This window comes from Chlamydotis macqueenii, chromosome 1 (assembly GCF_036417535.1).
Source record: "Chlamydotis macqueenii isolate bChlMac1 chromosome 1, bChlMac1.mat, whole genome shotgun sequence".
Classification (NCBI taxonomy): Eukaryota; Metazoa; Chordata; class Aves; order Otidiformes; family Otididae; genus Chlamydotis; species Chlamydotis macqueenii.
In genome coordinates, this window is record NC_141556.1 from 70,465,583 (window position 1) to 70,480,551 (window position 14,969).

Below are 14,969 nucleotides of genomic sequence, written 5' to 3' on the forward strand. Positions count from 1 at the left end.
TCAGACATACTTTCCATGAGAATATATCAAGCCTTTGGAGGACTGGGCTTGACGTTTGATGACAGGACAGGCAGTGAGATAGACAATTTCCCCTCATAAAGCTAAGTATATAGGTTGAATGGATGCAATTATCACACAAATATGCTGGTTCAAATGTTTCCTATAGGGAGAAAGCAAACGAGAATCGTAGTTTCTTTCACTGGGTAAGACAAGAATCAATTTTTTAGTAATTGTTATGGCAGTTGGAATCTTCAGTTTGAGATTCATCACTTCTTGACCCTTTTCTGGATAAGACTATGTTTAAATGAAGAAAAAAAGCAGGTAGAAGAAATGAAGAAAATGTACATAGGTAGAACCTACGTACTCTTCATAAGCATAAAGAATATATATTAAATGTAAAAATATACATAGACACATAATGAATGCACAGAAGTTGTTTTTGTAATGACATTTACAATAAATGGCACTAAACATCTTTATTAAGCTTTTAATTTTTCTTTTATGAAAAATTAATAGGATTCTTTTTTCCCTTGTATGCAGAGGAAGAGCAAACTAATGGCAAAAATCAAGAACACTTTCTTATTTCAATACCATCTTTGTAGCCACAAAGATACAACAATTTAACAGACAAGAAATATTGTTTATTGCAGATTTTAAGCTGATTCATGTGAAAAAGGCACTATGAAACTTAATCAAACTAGATGATTAAATTTGTCTAAATTAAGTGATATTATATATTATATATAATACATATATTATATATAAAATCACATGAACATGTGAAATAACAGAACATTTTTGAGACAAAAGTCATTGCATCTTCAAAAATAATATTTGCTGGAAGGGATGTTTCCTTTTCTCCCCCTTTTGCCTCCAGGAATCCACTTTTTCAAAAGATTACATTTATAAAGGAACATAGCTTTTTACATAAGGAAAAACTGACATCTGCGATCAATACACAAAGAAGTCTAGATTATACACTGTTCTTTTGACAGGTTAAGTTACAAACAAAAAAATGCAAGTATATTAAAAAAAAATGTACTGCGAATTGTTTCATGGCTACCTACGGCAGATCTGATCACCTTTTTGAGCGGAGTTGTGTTACTATTTTCTAGTTATTCCTTCTTGTGCAATATTATAGTTCATTGTGAGTGAAGTATTGATAAAATCAATGTACAGAGCATCATTTTGCGATAAACAGCATCATTAGTAATAAAACATTTTGGGAGTGATGCAAGAAAGATTCAGTCTATGTTGGGCTACTGTTCATTCTCTAAACATTTCCTCTCTGATTGCTGGCATCAACGATTTAACTAAACATTCTGTAGCCAAATGCATGACAAGACAGACTGAGCCAAAAAGACATAATTGCACACTACAGCAAGAGATGGAATTGAGACTCTTAGTATTACTGAAGGGTTTAAATGCTTTTTTATTGCTGGCTCAGCCTCCCTCAGATGAATCACAAAGACGTGTTCCAGTTTACCTGTCCTCTTAATTCCATACAGCCAAGACTCGTCTTTGGGTGTAAATGAATCATGGGCCAATATTTTCACCTGTCAGGAACCTACATTGAATTTCTCATCTGTTCATTTTTGATGACGAGAAGCCAGCAGCAGTTACTTCTGTGGAGACCACTGTAAATTTTCTTTATGTTATTTACTTTTACAATATAATAAGATATTCCCCTTCACTGCTTACTAAAGCAAAGCTGGATGGTATAATGGTATGGACAATGGAATGAAAGAAAAGAGAAAACACATTTAGTGGCTGCTTCCTTCATCAAAGGACTCCACACCTGAATCTGTGGCAGCTGCACTGATTTTTTCTTGTCGTCTTCGCATAATTTCTTGCAGTTCTGAACTACCACTACTAGCCTATAAAAAAAAAAAAAAAAAAAAAAAAGAGTTTACTTGTAGTTTTAACATATGATGAAGTTCCTCTGCCAACGTTTTATTAAAATAGTTGTTTTAACAAATTAAACTCACCTTGCAGCTCCAGAACTAACAATGCACTAAGAATCTGGTTAAATAACATTTGGAATAGGAAAGTATTTACACTATCTTAAATGTGTATCAGAAAAGAACCTGCGGACTATTAAACGTGTCAGCTTGACTTTCAGCACTGCTGAGCATCTTTATTTCTCATGCAAGCCCCTGGAAGAGTTGGATGTTTATGGGGTGAAATATGGCTTCAGTTAAAGCAGGGTTAAAGCTCAGCAAATTTGCTAACATTCCACCCGAGTATTTAAAAATCAGGCAATCACATTTAGAAATTAAAGCACATAAACCCTTGGTGGTTTTCAATTTATGTAAACACAAAATTCAAGCATGCACATGAATTTGCACAGCCAAGGCCTAAGTAAGGATTCAGATACCTCAACCTTAGTGTCGCACGTTACACAATACACCATAATGAATTTGTTGTTTACAGACACAAGTTTCAAACTTAGAGCACAGTCATTAAGAATTGAATCATATTACTGTATTAGCCACAGTGTAGTATTTTGAGGACAAGGCTTTATTTCACCTGCTAAGGTGAAAAAAAACAGGTCTAGCTGCAAAAAGATTGCTTTGACAACATAAATGAAGTTATTAGCACATAGCCACTAGAGCAGAACTTTCCAAAGTGTGCATGACTTTGAATAAAACTAGGGGATTACAAAGCAAGAGCCATACCCGCTACTGTGTTATTTGGCTGTGACATGACCTTCCAAGCTTCAAAACTAGCTTCCAAAATAGCCTCTGAATAAGGAAGCAGAAACTGGTTTTGAAATTTGTAAAACAGATTTCAAGACTATTAAGGGGAAAATCCTTCAACTGCTTCTGAACTCTGAAAATTTAACCCATTACATAAAATTTCATTCACATCTTGCCCATTATATCTATCACAATGCATTATCTGATGCCATTACCTGGCAGACTGGTTAGATATCCACAGAGAGGGAGGCTAGGATGCTTCTCCTAGGTAAATCACCATTGCGCTCTCCTCTCAGAGTGGAAGGGCAAAGCAGGGGGCTTATAACTGACTTCCTGAAGGTGAGAGAGCCCTTTTATTTGTCTTAATTCATCTTGTCCTTGCCCACTTCGTTTCAGATACAGACTAAGTGCAGTAGTCACCCATTACTGAAGTCATGCATAAAAAACATCAGCAGATACCCAACAACGTGCTTTATCAGAGGTCATGTGGAAATGTTTTTCTGAAAATGCCTGAGCAGCTGAGGCTGAAACAGTTTACCTTCCTGATAACATCAATAACAACATGACTGATGAGCTTGAAACACATCTAAACCAACTGCAATACATCATGTGGCACAGCGCAACACGCACATCCTACTCAGAGACAGGGTACAGTGTAGCTAAGTAGCCTGGGGCTGTTCTTGGGAATACAATTTTGGAACAGCCTGTGATTTGATGCATATATTAGATAGAAACCATTTTCAGTTTTAGAGTGATATGTGTCCATGGTTCCAATTGATGAGTAGGAAGACAATGCGAATGTGGACCTGAAATGTTCCACATGACAAAGATGACAAAGGCAGTGTTCAGAATATCGTATCTCTGTGCTTCTGTAGTGCTTTTCAACATGTTGAGCTTGAAATGCTCAACAGAAGTTAAGGAAATAGACACATAAAAACCTCATAATCATGGAGACTATTAATATTTTCACTTTGCAATGAAAATATGAATCCATATAGATGACTACCTAAGGTGCTATAATGGACTGTATCTGGCATACAATGTGAACTTCAATTCTCTGGAGCAAGCCCAGAAAACAGCTCCTGGGGAGGATGCTCTGATCAGTATAAAGTGTGTGGTGCATCCTGCCTCCTCCTGAAGACATCGCTGCCTGCCACCACCATTTCCTCAGGCAGAAAGGTAGTGTTTGGCCCTGGCTATGGTCAGCTATCTGCTGTGTGACACACTGGTCTTGCACAGAGTTGTCTTTCTGCTTTTGCTTGGTCAGGTGCAGAAAGTTGTTTAACTCCAAACACCTTCCTCACACTTGCGGTCTGTTTATACAGGAGGCACAAAACTCCATTATGAGTTTTGCTTCCTTGGATCTTTTACACTCTAGTGTGATTCAGAGCTGAAGAGAAAATAAAGCAATTGAAATGATTGTACCTGTTCAATTTTTTCCCCTCATAAGGGTAAAATTACTAAATTCCAGCAACAATTGGAATTCCGAGTACAAAATACTGAATTCCTCTGCCTGAAGCAGAAGAACATTAAAAAGAAAATTGCAGCTGCATAAAGATGAAGATTTGGTTATCAGTATTTGAGAACACAGCCCAAATCTGAGAAGCGGGGCTTTCACTACCCTGCAGAAATGGTATGAATCCAAAAACACTTGTGGAATACCTGAGCAGAAATAATAAAGATGATGCACAGAGTTCTGTAATGCCAGAGAGTATGTGAGTTTGCTCTGTCTCTGGCTATTATTGCCATTTGCACTTAACACCCAGGTCATTTACTGCAATATTAAACCACAAATACTACCTAAAGGATGCCAGAGCTACAGAATTTGATGAAAATTTGTCACTGATTAATCACGTAGGACAATTACTGTGGTCATACTCGTAACCCAGTAATTGTTTATAAAGAGCACGCAAGTATGCTTGATTGCAAAATAGGCCTGAGATTGGTACCAGTACATGTGTCCTTAAATGCTTCTGTTATTAGAAGCCTTTCTAGTTTAAGCAGAAAGAACAAAGCCCTGTTTGCAATGTGCAAGCTCATCTTTGCTAGGTAACATGCAGACATTTTGGCTGTGAGCGATACTCATCCCTAGAGCTTCGCTTAAACAGGGACAGCCTTCCTAAATCCTGCCACTTGAAATAGTATGAGGATAGAAAGGAAGATGCATCTTCACATTCTGGGTAATTCAGCAAACAACAGGCTAAAGCAATCAGGAATTATGTAAATTCTGTAATTCATCAGTTAAATCTGAAAATAATTGAAGCAGCAATAAATATTTGAATGACTTTTTCACTAACAAAATCCAGTGACCTTGTTAAAAGTCTCAGTACCTGTTTATTAGACAAGTTTTGAAGCATTTATTAGACAAGTTTTGACTGCCCAGTTTCCTGCAGTGAGACCTAACTGAGGCAAGTAGAATAACAGCACCGACATAAAAAAAATGGACAGACTTCTGCAATCCAGTGAATATCTGTTTTTCAAACCAGCTTCCACCGTAAAGGTGAACAGTGCTTTCTTAGATACCTAAGTAGAAATCCACATACATGCACAGCAAATCATGAGGTTAGTCTGACACCCTACAGGACATAATGAAGTCCCTGGGCAGGACAGACAACTCTGAAATGCTCTTTTAAGTGCAATGTTAAAACCCTCGTTTCCTTGATCTCCTCCATCAAGTCACTATCCCTGAGGTATACAGCTTATCTTGTCCTTTTAATCACATTCTGAGACACTTTGGTAAGAAACACTGTATTTAAGAAAAAGGAAAAAAACCCCACCAAACTAAAGTTATAAACCATAAAATACTTATTAACGATGATATGGAAGTAAATTTTTGTTTAAGCTATTTTAACAAGCTTTTTCTTTTTTGCACTTGCATGTCAGTACATAGAGGCTTTATTTATGAAACTGAAATAAGATTGTTGACATTCCAGAAAAGTTGAAGAATACAAATATATCTTCACTAGGAAATGATGGATTGCACTGGACTGTAGTGACATATATTCCTAAGAATAAAAGTGAAATATTTCTCCCTTCCTCTCACAGGAAAACAGCTTGAAGAAAGGAATAAAGCAAGTTTAACAGTGTTAGAATGCAATGCTCTCTGATCTGCATTGATCAGGTAAATTGTAAAATATGCATTATCTTAAACTTGTCTTTAAAAATACATCTGATAGTTAAAGCTTAAAATCATTTAACGCAGTGATTTAAAGCTTCCTAAAGAGATAGCAATACATTTTAATCTTTTTTTTTTTTTTGAGATTTTATTTTAAACAGAATATGAAGAATACAGCTTCTTGTTTGGACTACTCTCACCCTAGACAGCACCAAGCCCATTTCTCCACTTGACACAACAAGTTTAAAAAAAAATAAAATTAGTAGATGCATCTGCAGTTTTCCTGGTTTAAAATGGTAAACATTCTACCTAGCACAACTCTGTATACAAGCTTTTAAGATATTTAAGGGACAATACTGCTATAATTAAAGTAACCTCTTGCAGAGCAATGAATGCAGAGATACAACACTTTTTTTATCCTTAGCTCAGTAATTCTGCTAGCACAGTGTCCACTTTGAAATTGCCGATATAGATGTTCCAGCTTTTGACCTGAAAGGCCTCAAGATTCAACAGTGAGCTCACTCTACCACTTTCTCACAGCAAATAAATCAAATCCCCTCTACACCGATAAAGCAAAACTAAGTTATCACCACAAAAGTACCAGGAGTACCTGTTTGTCCAAGTACCTGGCAAAACAAGAGGCAAAAAAGACGGCATTTCACTCTCTCCTGTTGCTTCCCTCAAAGCCCTTTTTGGCTTATTTTGTCTTCTGGCAGCCTGATTACAGTGCACAATTGTCTTAATCTTGAGTACTACTGTGCACATTTTCTAACACTTTGTGGACCCCTTTAGAAGTGAGGAGAGATCTCACTTGGTGGTTTGAGGAATGCTGTTTCAACAGATTAATACCAAATAACCCAGGTACAAACAATGCTTATCAATATGATGGGAACTGAGAGAAGAACAGCTGCTGCACAGAAAGAGCTATTTACTTCTATGGGTTCAAAAACATCAACCCAGCATTAGGTTAGTAAGAATGGTTATACATACCTCCAAGGCAGATTTCTGTACCGTAATTTGGCTGTAGACTCTAGACCCTTCTGGGCAAACAGTCCTCAGTTCCTCTTTATTGAGGGAGAAAAGCTGAGCACCCGTCAGCACACCAAGGCTGTTCACAGTCCTGGAGTCATATCAAGGGAAGAAACAAGAAATAAGCAAAAATACAGTGGCTAAGGCAGAGAAGTAGGCTGTCTTCATCCCACATTTTCTCAGGTAGGGCTACTTAATCAAGACAAAACTTTATGCAACAGGACACTTGAAGTCAATGCTGTATCTGTCATAACCAGTACCTTTTGGTGGAGGCAAACAGATGTATCTTTTTCTGAATACATCTAAATCTCTATACATCTAAAATCATATGGATATATATGGATAGATATATTAAATATACAGATACATGTACATAAATACATATATTTGTAAAAACAAATTATTTTCTCCAAGGGTACAGCTGATGTGTCTTGATTTTCAGAAGGCTGCTTGATTTAAAAAACAAGCAGGCCACATCCTAGTCGCAGACAGAAAAATCATTTTAAGACAATTTCTTATATTTGCCCTCAAACTTACACAGGGTTGAATCCTTTGGACTGCAACCATGCTTTCACATCCTCAGGAGAAGAGTCATAAGTGATGTTAACTACTGGGATGTTTGGTCGTGGCACATGGAACTTCCTCTGGGCAGCACTCCGACCGATGGTGAGCCGGTGAACAAGTTCATCTTGTACTTCCTCCATCTGTGATTTCCTGCCTGCAAGACAGATGTCCCACATGAGTTACTCTCAAGGTTGCTTTATCAAAGCCAGGTCATTTGCTATACTCCACTTTAAAGAAAAAAGAAGATATTAAGATTTAAAGAGTCATTCACAGACAGTCATTCACATTCACAGATATAACAATTATTTTTTTCCTTTTTTCCCCAAGGAAGATTTCAATACTCCCATTTATCTCAAAAAAAAAACCAACCAAAACCAAAAAAAAAAACAACCCAAAATTCAACTGAGATCCTAGAATGAGGAGCTTGAAGTTGCACAGAGGAATAGATCTGTCCAACAGCAACCAAGCTGTAGAAGAAAATGGACTCAGAGAGTTATTCCATTGTCATAGCCTGCGTTTCTTCAAATAGAATTACAATATTTTAAAAATGAAAATAAAAAAGACGAGGAAGGATATATAAGACTGCTTACAATGTGGAAAGGCAGCACTTTCCTCAAGCATTTTTTAATTGAAAGCTCAACTTTTTAGTGGAAATCAATGCAGTCAAAAAAATTTCACTGCTGCTGACACATATCACCTTACATCTAGTAAGCTATTATTAGTAATCAAATTTTTCATGAGGTTTTAAGAAATTTGAATTCACTCCACGTCTGGAGTGACTGTTTAGCTGAAAAAAATGTCACACTTTGCATTAAAAAAAAAGAAGAGGGAAAAAAAAAAAAGTAGTTGTTTTCATCAGAGACACAGGACTTGGGCAAGACTTGGTTTTGTTTTGTTTTTAAAACAAAACTGTACAAATTTGCAATCCTACAGAACCCATTTGTCTGAAGCATTTAGTTCAGATGCTGGTCATTAGCAGGCAAACTGAAATGCTTTTCATATAATTCAACAAAATAAATTGTAATGATACTAATTTTTTTTTTTAATGCATATAAAAAAGTTTTATGGACAATTTCACAAAACCATGTAGAATCCAAAAGGCTGTAAATATATCTTTGGGCACAAAGAAGATATTGATTTAGCACAGTTAAACTCTCCATGCAGGAACTCTGGAATTACTATAAAAATACTTAGACACACAACTTTAAATGATCTAAAAAATTCTCAGCATTTCCTTACCAAGATATTTTTAGTCATCTTTATTCAAACTTCTCACTTCGATACACACTCAGTACCTACATCACCTTCTCTGACACACTCAGATGGCAAAAGCTATACCTTTTATCCCATTACACTGATAGCAATAGAGGAAAATGACATAACTTCAATATGAAAAAACTGTAAGATAGCAAAAATGATTCTCTCTATTTTCTTTTTATATTCCCCCAAAATCTCTCCAAGGATCAACACCTCCAGCCAGTTAGATAAATATAAACAAGCTTTACATAGGCTTTTAGGATGTTTTTTTTAATCATAACAATAACAACAAAAAAATCCTTGGTTTAGCCATTTTCTTTTACAAAATAGCCCCAGGTGGAAAGTGGACAAAGTATCTCTAGTAAAATATTTGAGGCATTCAGGCCCTATTGTGTTGGATATTTTTCCCCCAGAGTGTGAATCAGAAGCCGAAGTGACGTGCTCAGTCATCTGACTTCACATATGTGAAGGCCTGAGATGAGATACACAAGTAAAGCCCTTAGGCACTGTTACGGAAGCATGCATCAGTTATTTTCCCAGACAGGAAGAAAGCGAGAAAATTGCTATCTTCCTTCTATTTACATAGATTTTTGAAAGACTTATGTTTTATCCAGACCAAGACTGTATCTAAAGACAAATATCTAGCTGTTAGATAACAGATTCTTGCAGTTGTTAGAAGCATTACCATAAATAAACAAGATACCCGCAGTGTGAAGCAGGTACGACATCGTGTGTTCTCTGCAGGACTCAGGTGGGCACTTGGGCAGCTGGAACACAGGCAGGGTTGCCCATTGCCTTTGCAGAGGCAGCTGTTGTGCAAGGACTGTGCGGTACCTGAAGCCCATTAACTGGGCTTGAGCAACATTCCTGGGAGGGCACAGCAGCTCTCACTTGTAGCCCAGGGCCTCAGCGGAGGCTGAGAGAGCAAGAGATGTCTTGTAACCATTTAGTCTACAGCAAGCCTTCACACTTCACACCCTGTAGCTGAAGCCAGGATGGCCTTCACATTTTCCATCTGTAATGGACAGAGGCGGCCATCATGTGTGTGTGAAAGTCACCCTCATTTTCCACATCTTTTATAACTGCTCGGGTTTCTGTTTTTATTTAAGTAATAAACAGCCCAAAATAGGACAAAGGCAGAAGCTGGCCCTGCTGTTTCTTTGGGAAATGGCAGTGAAGCCTGTTCCTCCTGCCAGGCTGTTCCTCATTTATAATTTCCAGCCAGCCAGTCTGTTATGTGAAAGTATTAAAAAGGTCCCAGAGCCTTCCTGAGTTCAGAGCTTAGCTGAGAGCTTGTCCATCACCCGGTAATGTCAAAGCAGGCTCCACCAACAGAGTGCGGCTATCCAAGCAGGCATGCTTTCCATCCAGTGGGGAGGGGCGGGAAAAGATGCCCTTCTCTAGAAAGGATTATGCTCAGTGCCAGTTTTTACCTCAGGTGGAAGTGGGATTTTTCTGATAAGGCTGGGAGGCAGAGGATGGGAAAAGCTGTCAACTTTTGAACTGCAAAAAGCTCATTATTTTAACAGCTATTACATTTAAAGCTATAGCAAATGCTTGCCTACAAGCTTCAGCTATTTTTAAGCCAAGCAATCACATTGCTTAAAGTGCATTTAGGACAGAAATTATTGACTAAAGAAGTTCTCCTAACCTAACTTGCTTTTCAGTCAATACAGAGCAGGAGCCTCAGGAGCAGTTAGGCTTTGTATTTACAAGGTGGCCTTAATCAGAACTTTTCATGAGTGCCACATGCTGCTGGATGCAAGTCACCATGTTTTTCCAACTAAACGGCTACAGAGCATGTTATCTCATTCTCCTAAGATGAGGACACGAAAATTTGCTCTGTGGCCTGCCAGTTGCTGTTGCTTTGACCAAGCTAAGGGGACCTGATTTTAAGACGAGTCTTCTTCAACACTATTACAACATGGATCCTATGCATCAGCCAGACCTGTTAGTCCCCTTGCAAGCCTTGGACACGTGTTCCAGAATGGTGCAAAGGCCCTAGAAATATGGATGACCATGGACAAAAGTGTAGAAACAGCCCAACTGATTTTAAAAGCAATTTAGATTGTAATGCAGCAGTGAGTTCAGGTGGAAAACGTACAGTAGCTAAAATACCAGCATGGGCATTCACAGTGTTGAAAATCACTGACTGAAGATCCCAAATGGTCATAAAAGGAGAGGATTTAGGGCTGAGACAAGTGCAGAAGTGTTTTGTCCCTACTCACCATCGTGACAATCGAGGGTCACAAGACATATACATACATAGAAAATGCGTATTTTAAACATCAGCTTAAAGCTAAATATTTCATAAACATTTATCCAAACAGAAATATTAAGGAATTTAAGGATTAAGCAAAATACATAGGGATGGGAGAAATACTTTTTTTTCTTGCTTCTTAGACAAACTTACGATCCACTGGAACTTGCTTCTGCCTCTGGGTGTCTCGTGCAACGCTACCACCGCTGTCGCTAGAGGTGCTGCTTTGGCGGCTGACGGTTGCTGGCGCTTTGGGCACGGGAACTGGTATAGGTGCTGGTGCAGAGGGAGGGAGGGGGACAGCCACGGGGACAGGAGCGGGTGTTGGAGGTGGCGAAGGAGTAGCAGGAACTGGATCAGGTTGTTTTGCAACATAGTCTGTCCTTTGTTTCTGAAAAGATGCAGAGAGACTCAGTCTACAACAAGACTTGGACAAGACATCAGACAAACTCAAGCTTCTGCAGAAAATCCTGGGATGTTTTGCACCAATTGATTTCATTTATTGCACAAGGACATCTTACTTGCCAGATATAGATCCAAAATTTGCCAAAACTTGATTTGGCATCATTTTTCTTCTTTGGTGGACACAAAATGCACAGCAATGGCATAATCTAAACCACTTTTTTTTTTCTTTCAAAAGGATGAGTTCTATAAATGAAATTATTTTTACATTCCAAACTTCTATTACCTGGCACTTTTTAACAGCTTCCAAAATTTTTTAATTCTTGGACTTTATCAGTGTAAAAATGTGTATTTTAGAGAAGTTATGTAAAAAACAGTGAAAAATGAACATATCCAGCCACATCTAAGCCTGACTAATGGTTTAACTTACAAACATCTCTGAGGTTGGGATAACACATTGTTTCTTGAAGTGCAGACATCATTTAATAGGTTTCTGCTTCTCCTATCCAATCAGTTGTGCCTTTTCAGTTATTTGTGTGGTCACTACCTGCCACCTCAATGCAATAATCCAATTAAAAACACCTAAACCCCACAATATTGGAATAGGGCTGCTGTTTCTTTCCCCCGTTACTCAATGTTCTATCAACATGTAAATTATCTTGCTGCTAATAACTAACTAGCAGGTGTCTGAAGAATAATTCTGGGGAATAATTTATTTTCTCCTTCTTTGTCTTTAGAATAGCACCAGTTACAGGGAAAGGCACGTATTTTCCCTATGCAATCCCAATGACAGACAAGCCCAGAGGCTCGTAAGCAACCTGCGCTACCCTTTTCTTTCAAACAGTTCAAACTCCGTATCTTGCTGTTTTAACAGTGCTCCCTCTCCACAGTTGTGGACTAACACAGCTTGAAAGTTTAATATTAAAGTTTGTTTGCTCAATAGGGATGCCTCATTTCTTAGTTATGAGAAGTCTGCTTAGTTTGGTATGAAAATAGATGAGTACATTCCCCAGACTCATTGCTCCTTCCCGAAATACTTTTCCCTATTTCCTTGGAGGCAGAGGGTTTACGGCAGATCAAATAGGGAAATATTTGTAGCAGCCATATGTTGGCATCTGAGCAGCACATCACTGCCCTGACAACAATCAAACTTTCATTAAATGTCAGCAACTGCCCTTATACAGGAATCCCCAACTCGGTAAGTTTAACTGATAGAAAAGGCATTTTGTAGTGAATGTAAACTGGGACCATTACAGCTAAGCTATGCTGAGTTACACCAGCAAAAAATTTATTCCATCGGCTTCTGTGCCCAGTCAATTAATTAAGCCTAGGAAAAAAAGTCTTTAATTTTCCTTTGACAATTTCTCACTGAAATTGTGGTAGTCAGCTACTGAAGCAAACATACAGCCTTACAATACATTCTCCAACAAACATTTTTTTTTTCTTAGCATTTAGTTGTTCAAAGGCATACATCCCAATCATTTTGTGTTCACCTTGTCTAGTGCATTGTGAGGAGATTAAAAAAAAAAAATCATATGACTGATTTTTCTGTATTCTAGTACTTCAGTGTTAAGACAATAAATGCTTTTTTAAATGTCAAATGCCAAGACAAGTGAAATGCATAATATAAAAGAGAACAAGTAGGATAACATACATTTACAAAACCTGTCATTTGGTGGAAAGAGAGTGCCCTACTAGATATATAGTAAGCATACCATAATTTATGATACATGTATGGATGGTATACCCAAATAATTGTTAATGAATTTTAAAATTTCATAGATATTAAAATGTTTTAATGATAGTCATATATTTTTTAAACCTTTTTCACAGACTGCTAGATTGTTGTCCCCACAATGCACTCTTGTGTGCCCTGGCCTTCTTAAACAACATGCGAGGAAAAAGTAAGTCTCTTTTTATGGTATAGCAGATTCATTACAAACCAAGGCATCAACTGCATATCACCACAATCATAGTCTAGAAAAAGTGATAGCTAAACACTACATGTAGCTCTCAATGGATGCTACTGATGTAGTTTCAAAAACATGTTGTACTGCAATCACAAGCCTCATCAAAGTTACTTGCTGGAGTGAAAATAAAAATTAAACTGGAAGTGTTACTCACATTCTAAATTTGCAAATGAAACTGCATTGAAACACACTTCACATTTTGTTGAACAGTGACCAAAAGCCAATTATCCATTAGAATCGCATTAACCATTTCTTTTTTTAATATTTCCTTTTTTAACTGCAGATCTTTTGAGGACATCCACACATTCATCCAATCACTTCTATTCATTGCTACAAACAAAATAAGCATGCACTATGAAGTTTGGTAACTACATAGTCCAAAATTTTGTTACCTCTGAGAGCTCTCCCAGCAATTGCTGTGAGGAAAATTGAGTAAATCACATGAAATGGTATTGTTAAAAAGGTAAAAAGTAACTGTCTCATACATCACTCCCGAAATTTCACACACATTAGCAACTTAAAATAAAGGAACATCAGTGCTAACAATTACCTCTTCTTACTCACTAAGCAACTCACAACGTGAGTTATTCTCACTTTCTTCTTTTGAATAATGAGCGGAGTGTTGGCTACAGAACATACATATGTGACATCATACAAGCAATGAGCTCTTTTCAAAGCACCTACCCAGACAGAAATTTAGAAAGAGGTTTAATAAATAACAAAACCCAGACAAAAAACTGACAATGGATTGAAGATCATAAGGTGAATGTAGAGAACACTTGTGACTGTAGAACAATCAGAATTAAGCCACGGCAGGTATTAAAAAAAGGAACTTATTTATTTTAGCTTAAGAAATGTTGGCTAGCTTAGAAAATGAGGTAAAGGTCACTGCTGACAGATATGTACTCACTAGTTTGCTGACAGCCATCAGAACAACAAACAGTTCTGGGTTGTTTGGGTTTTTTTCCCTTCTTACTCATATTTTTTTCTTTTAACAATAAACTTGCAATCCTCAACTCATGTAAACTGGAACAAATCCTCTAAATTATTTGGAACAGTGATGATACACACTCACTAAAAATCCAGATAGATCAGAAAAGCTTGCTGGGACTATTTTTTTTTTCCTTATTTTTGCCAGAAAATCTTTGTTTTTATGGAAAAAAAAAAAATGGAGTTCTCAAAGCTCTTTTTCAACACACTGCAGGCTACATCTTGTTAAAAATAAAAATTCAGTATGATATAATTATTTTTAATGTAAGCAAAATAATAAGTTTGAGTAAAAGTGCTAAGGGTATCAACCCTAATTCTTGATCATTGTAAAAAAAAATGGGAATAACAAAGTTTCAAAAATACAGAATATGTGTATCCAAACTATGGCGAATACAGATTTAGCATTAAAAAGGCATTGGATACACCCATAACTAGCATTTGTGCTGGGAAATACTCTAATTAATTTAACACAGACACAGAGCTTCCCATTACTCTCTTTCAGAACATTTTAGTGCCACATTCCTGTTTGCACAGTGACAGAAGTTCACCAAGCAGGCTGCAGAGCGTTCACTCTCAATTTTGTCAACAGCGTTGTGGTTTGGATGTTTTCTTCAGACTCATTTTAAGATAGAAGAGAGAACCAACTACTTGTCTTCACCCAAAAGGGACAATGAAGTACTCAA

General features: G+C 37.3%; 1 protein-coding gene across 5 annotated transcripts in view; it reads right to left on the reverse strand.

Annotated features, from left to right (window-relative positions):
• Positions 1–473: 473 nt before the first annotated feature.
• EPS8 (EGFR pathway substrate 8, signaling adaptor) overlaps positions 474–14,969 on the reverse strand; it is a 141,252-nt gene continuing 126,756 nt past the window's right edge. For all 5 annotated transcript variants that reach the window (XM_086756055.1, XM_086756061.1, XM_086756074.1 and 2 more), the window contains 4 exons: positions 11,078–11,315; positions 7,381–7,561; positions 6,805–6,934; positions 474–1,877 (listed from right to left, as the gene is read on the reverse strand). In XM_086756055.1, coding sequence (XP_086612181.1) covers positions 1,764–1,877; positions 6,805–6,934; positions 7,381–7,561; positions 11,078–11,315 — 663 coding nt within the window. In that variant the 3' untranslated portion in view covers positions 474–1,763. The remainder of the gene's footprint in view (positions 1,878–6,804; positions 6,935–7,380; positions 7,562–11,077; positions 11,316–14,969) is intronic.